General features: G+C 41.1%; 1 protein-coding gene across 1 annotated transcript; it reads left to right on the forward strand.

The window, feature by feature from the left end:
- The first annotated feature begins 4,357 nt into the window (after positions 1-4,357).
- Positions 4,358-6,690, forward strand: LOC140557721 (beta-microseminoprotein-like). Its single transcript, XM_072682443.1, has 4 exons — positions 4,358-4,425; positions 4,512-4,593; positions 4,697-4,814; positions 6,543-6,690. Exons 1-4 carry the CDS (start codon positions 4,423-4,425, stop codon positions 6,664-6,666), a joined length of 327 nt encoding a protein of 108 aa, XP_072538544.1. The 5' UTR covers positions 4,358-4,422; the 3' UTR covers positions 6,667-6,690.

Genomic DNA, 6,690 nt, shown 5'->3' on the forward strand with positions numbered 1-6,690 from the left:
CGGCTGATTCTGAGAATAAATTCTGGATATTTGCATATACACAACTTTGACATTTCATCTGTACTACATACTGAAAACCTAGTTAGTGCTGCTATTTAGTACACAAACAGCCATTACTTTATAAATGTAGCTATAGCACTTTAACGAACATCTGTTTCCAGTCCGTTGTCAAGCTAATGTACTGGTAGAGCAGCCTGCTATGAGATAAGCATAAAAACACAGGTTACAGCCTTTTCTATTATTAGAAATTAGTGCATGTGCAACTAAAAGACAATTTTATCCTTAACTACCGGACACACCACGCAATTTCACTTAAGGCACTACATTTCCCATAATGCTTCAGGTTATTTCCAAAAGTGAGCAGCTAGCTAGCTACTAATGCTTAAAGTCAGAGCAAGAAAGAAAGTCAGCCGCACAACAGATGAGAAAAAGAAAGCTCGTATACCATGTTAGCAAAGGCTACATTCATGCTAGCTGACAAGCATATTTACCATTAGTAGCTAGAATTTGACTTTCACCTTTGACCCATCCGTGCAGTGAACACACACTCATACACACTAGTGATCAAACACACACAGTGGACATTGAGCAACAGTGACAGCTTTCTGAGCCTGGGTATCGAACCCACGACCCTGTCATCAATAGTCCTAGAGAGCTCTTACTGCTAAGCCACCACTGCCCAACGCTAGCTTGTATAATATAACCAGTATAACAGTAAACTACTAAACTAGCTAACATGAATTCATAACGCAAATAGAAAATTTCATATCTTGTGTTTAAGACTAAAACGACTTATTATAATTTATAATTAGAATAGAGTTATAATAACGAGCGCCGGGTTATGGATAACAGGGTTGTGGGTTCGATTCCTGGGCTTGGCAAGCTGCCACTGTTGGGCCCTTGAACAAGGCCCTCTCTGCTCCCCGGGCGCTGGGTGTGTGTGTGTACTCACTGCCCCTAGTTCACGTGTGTGTGTGTGTGTGTGTGTTCACTACCACAGATGGGTTAAATGCGGAGGACACATTTCGCTGTACAGTGACAAATACGTGCACTTTTACCTTAATTAACAGATTATTAATTCAAATGTTATTGATATTAACTATTAATAATATTAGGCAAGCAGAGAGGTGCAGTTGTGGCCCTCTAAACTGTAAAATCGGATCAGGGGGCAAAATAACCCCCTATATAAGAAATAAAAAAGAAATAAAAAAATGACTAGGGTGTCTGTCTTCACGCTTCTATAATCTATTCAGTCCATGAATGTTTCCCTCTCACCCAGTCTTTAATAATGAATAGTACACTATTAAATATTACATAAATACCTTGGTTAAAACAGAGTCAGAGGTAAGAATAGTAAGTAGAGCTTAGCAGCCAGAGCTTTGGCCCCCTCTGCTGGCCAAAACAGGCATGAGGTGAGATGTCTGCCCGTCCCCTCTGCTGAATGATTTTCCAGGGGTATTTAATGCCACACCTTCCCACCCAGAGAGACCAAGGCCAACGTTTAGATGGCTATACCACTCAGGAGTCTATTAGTTTACTTACCATCATTTGTATTGAAGGTAAGGCCGTCAAATAGACTGTCACACACTCTTAACATAAACAATTACAGGTGCTTCGAATGGTTCTTTAAGGGATACCATAGAAGAACCACCTTTGTGTCCATTAGGAACCATGGTTCTAACAGAGAACTGAGCCTTTTAGAAATCCACTTTCAGGGTGTTCTGCCAAACTGGATGAGGACAGGAAACAGTGTGTAAGTAGAGGTGATAAGGGTGATCTCAGTCTAATAATGTACATAACTCTATAGACACATACACTATATAGACAAAAGTATTGGGACACTTGCTCGTGCATTTTTCCTTCCAAACTTAATGATATTAATAAAAGAGTTGATCCTGCTTTTGTTGGAGTATCTGTCTCTACTGTCCAGGGAAGAAGGCTTTCTACTAGATTTCGGAGCATGAGCATTGCTGTGAGGATCTGATTGCATTCAGTGAGAAGAGCGTTGGGACTGGATGGAGAAAACACAATTCCACTGCTGCACAGCTCAATGCCGGGGGGCTTTTGGCATCGTGTTCCGGAGAGTCCTATGCCATTGGCAGTACTTCTCTACAGGGACCAGCTGTGTGTGTGTGTGTGTGTGTGTGTGTGTGCATTTGCACATCTGTGTCTATAATGGGTGCAACCTAAAGTAGCTGAATGCATTCATTAGAAGGGGTGTCCACAAAGATTTGGACATATAGTGTATATGCGTAAGGTAAAAGTGTTTGACAAGGACAGTCTCTTAGTTTACCAAGCATTATTTGTATTGAAGGTAAGGCCGTCAAATAGACTGTCACACACTCTGAAAATAAAAAAGAAAGGTGGTTCTTTGAGGGATGCCATAGAAGAACCACGCTGGCATCCTTTCAGAACCATGGTTTTAATAGAGAGCTGAACCTCTAAAGAATGGTTAAGAGTGATGAGGGGAAAGAACGCAGCCAATTGTGCTCTCTCTGACTCCGGCTGCTGATGGCACAGCACCATGACTCAGTATTTGAACTCGTGACCCCTGGCCATAGTGGCAGCACATTAGACTGCTGAGCCACTTTGAGGCCCTGAAGCACCTTTATTATTATAATACACTGAAGTTTAGCAGATGTTTTAAATGTTTTTTTTTGGTGGAGAAACATAAAGCGTGGCTTGATCCACCAATAAGACAATGATGTAGGACGTGGCACCACTCATAAAGCTGTGGAGTGGGTTGAGGAGTGAAGTTCAGCTGATGTCTGAGTAAGTGGCAATCCCACTGAGAGCTTTCGGGCTGGTTTTGGGTGATGTCTGGAGAAAAAGGATCTAGAGGAGGACTGTGGACAGCTTGGAGGAAGACATTTAGAAGAAGCATTTGAAGAAACAGTGAACAGTGAACAGTGGTGTGAGGTGGTCATCAGACCCACAAACCCACTCTGATGTGCACTCTCAGGTATCAATCAAGACACTGGGCTTTATTCACCAATGTCTTCCTAAGAACTTTTCTAAATTAGTACTTGAGTACTAACCCTAAAGGTCCTACGTCAGATCTGTGATGTGTTTAAAAATCCAGAATTGTTCACAGCATAATGACGGATGCCATTGTTCTCAAAAACTGAACAAATCCCAAATGAGGTCAGAATCTGGTTTAGTTTTTAAGAAGACGTTTCGTCTTAAGAACGGTTGGTGAATGAGGCCCAATCCTGTACATTGAAGCATCCTGCCATGAAGCACATGCCCAAATATATGACGTTGGAGGTCTGTTGCATGGAAAATTGCAAACATCCCACTCGATTCAACTGGTCTGAGTTTTCTGAAGATGCTGTAACTTCAAAAGGAATCTTTGAGTTGAATCAGTGAACTAAACTGTAGTCTGGTGACGTTGGCAGCTGGAGAAACTGGTCCAAAAACAAGATTTTACTGGTGTCGTTTCTCTCCTGATGTTCCTTAACAAATGAGTTGTTTCAGTGAAATATCGTGACCTGTCAGGGTTGTTTGATGACCGTCTGTTTGGTCAGTTAAACATTGCTAAGTAAACCTCTGACTCTGGCTCCTGGTTCTATCTATTGGTACAGTATATTGGGCATGCCATTCCTCTTGTTTTACCTGTCGTCAGTGTGTTGTCTTTCCCCTGAGGGTACCTTCCCTATAGCTAGAGGCCTTTAGTTCAGGTGTTGGGTAATCGTCTGGCCTTATTGCTGTTCGCTATTGTTAACATTGTAATTCAGTAATGTGGAGGAAATACAGATGCTTCATTTCTGTAATCTGAATAGTCCCAATACCTCCATACTGGGACTACTGTGTTACAGCCCAACACAGCTCTGCTGATTTCACAATATTACATTCATATCTAACCCCTACTGGGATTTTGAACTTTGGAAGGAAAACACCATCATTTAAGAAGAAGGAGGCTTTATTATCACTGTACTTATCCTCACTGCCTTGCAAAAAACCTTATACAATATATGGACAAAAGTATTGGGACACCTGCTCATTCTTTGTTTTTCCTGAGCCCAACATAAACAGGAAAGTCCATTCTGGGGTAAAATAACAGGGTGGTAAAAACGCATCTGAGCATTTTAAACCCCAACCAAAGTCACACACCTTCTTTTTTTATGGTAATTAACAACGTAAATACTTCTGGAATATCACCCCAGCCTGGTGCCACAACCCAGTGCCTGTGTCCTGTTAGCACTACTGTCACTGGTATTTTATCATAGTGTTTGCAGTTCTTATCTGTTCTGTTGATTCAGATCAGAGTAAACTGATCAGGTGCTACTTCGGCACCTCCACCAACATCGGCAGTGTTTTCTCAGGCCACTCCCATTTCACGAACTCCTAAAACCCCTGTCACATTGAGATCACCTCCAGACACTTGCTGACCTTCAGCTCACAGTCACTTGAGAAGCAACCATGGTGAGTTTGCACTGATTATCGATCTTCCTGAACCTGTAGAGAATTGCACTTACGTTTTTTTTGTTTTTTTTGCTCTGATGTTAAAGAGGTCTGCCGTTCTGGTTTTGGGGCTGTGCGCCCTTTTCCCCCTGGTTCTTGGTGACTGCTTTCGAAGCCTGCTGGATCAAGGTACCCACAGCCGGACCATAAAACTGTCCAACTGACCCAAACGAAGCATCTCTAACTCCCGGCATTTCTCAGGAGTTCTTGACCGTGTGCTTTGTTTCCAAAGGTGCGACGCAATGCAAGGACGATACTGATCAAACCATGCATGACATAGGGTCCTCCTGGAGAAACAGCAAATGTGTGGAATGCGCATGCAGCGCTAATGGCTTGAGGTGTTGTGACAGGTAAATGTACATGTTGCACACATTTTAGCAGCCCTGCTAACAGAACGGAGTCACAGTGGAGGTTGGGAACTGCATGGTGGGAGAGAAAATGTTGCTTGACATTTAGCTCTGGAAAAGCTTAAGGCCTAGAAACCGCAGTAAGAATTAGCAGTAAGGAAAGCATGCTGTAATTCAGTATGAATTATTTCACGCTCAAAGCTCACTGAAACGAAACAGTAGTATATATGTGGTCTACATCTGAAGACTCTGAGGGCTTAAAGACTTGAGTCCTTTACCAGGAAGGGTCACATGAAATGCTACCTTAAACATAATAGAGGTTTTTATACTTTTATACCACATGACCTTTTTCCAATGGAGGCCCGGCAAAACTAGGCTTTTCTGGTTTTCCTTGTGTCCTTCTCCTGGAAATGTTTTTTGGGTGATGATGAAGATTACACCCAGCAGTCTGAGTATGTGCATATGTGTTGGGGCTTCGGTCTTCAGCCTCACCTATTCTGCACCTGAGATTTGGCAGTACAGAACTGAAGCGATAGCTGTAAATACAAGGGGACTGTAGTTCAGTTGGCAGCCATACATACATTAATATAACACTACCTCCACCATGTTTGACAGTGCACCTCCTTATTACCACACGCATTGTCCATTAAATCAAAAAAGAGAGTTATTCAGAGACTCCACCTCCTGCTATTTTAAGGTGGAATTTCAGCTTTTAGCTAGCAGCTAACATTAGCTCCGTGCTGGCCATGTAACTGCAATGCTATTTTAAGGTGGAACTTTAAGGTGGAGTCTCTGAATAACTCCCTTTTTTTATTTAATGGACGATGAGTGTAGAAATAAGGAAGTGCTGTGTCAAACATGGTGGAGGTAGTGTTATGTTAAGGCATGTATGGCTGAAACGAAATGAAAAAGTGCAAATTCTAAATATTATTATTTTAAGATTTTTTAATATTGATTTGAATTGGATACTATTTTGTTTTGCGAAACGAAGAAAAATCACCCTTTTATTTTTAGTTGTTTAGTTTTTTGTGCCAGTAATTTTACTTTAAATGTCTGTATTTTAATGTTTAGAAATGATGTAGTTAGGCCTGCTTACTGCAATTTAACTTGACCTCTAGTATAAATTTAACATGATTTCTGATTAGATTGGATACAATCACACAGGTACATATAAACAGGACAGCAAAACGATACATTATTGCAAGTAAGGATATTGCAAAAAAAAAAACCTAGAAAGCCCATATATGAAGTTGAAAATCTGTTGCATTGAAAATTGCAAACATCCCACTCAATTCAACTAGTCTGAGTTTCCTAAAGATCTGAATCTAAAGAGCTGAATCAATGAACTAAACTGTAACCTGGTGACATTGGCAGCTGGAGAAACTTGCCCAAAAACAAGATTTTACTGGTGTCATTTCTCTAGATTTTAGATTTTCACTAGTATAAATTTAACTTGACTTCTAGTATCAAATTTAACATGATTTCTGATTAGATCGGATATAGTCAAACAGGTACATATAAACAGGACAGCAAATCAGGATGTTCCAAAAAAATCCAAGAATGCCCACTTCAAGCTTAAACACAAATGGAATTGCTCCTTAAGCAGATTGCATGTCTCATAATGGTAATATTTGTCAGTAAAGGTTTTTAGTACTGAAGGTAATATTGTATTCAATTGGGACACAAACTTTCACAGCAAACCTTAACGTACTTTCTGTTGTTTTATCTCAGCCTGCCGTCGGTCTCAGGTTATCCCGAGGACTGCGTTGTGGAGTTTGATTACGAGAAATGTACATTTGCCGTCATCAAGAAGAACGACCGCTCCGTAGAGTGCGACTTTGACGCCGTCTTGTAGCGACTGGCAACAACGGAGAAGGAA

The sequence above is a fragment of the Salminus brasiliensis genome, chromosome 6 (genome assembly GCF_030463535.1).
Source record: "Salminus brasiliensis chromosome 6, fSalBra1.hap2, whole genome shotgun sequence".
Classification (NCBI taxonomy): domain Eukaryota; kingdom Metazoa; phylum Chordata; class Actinopteri; order Characiformes; family Bryconidae; genus Salminus; species Salminus brasiliensis.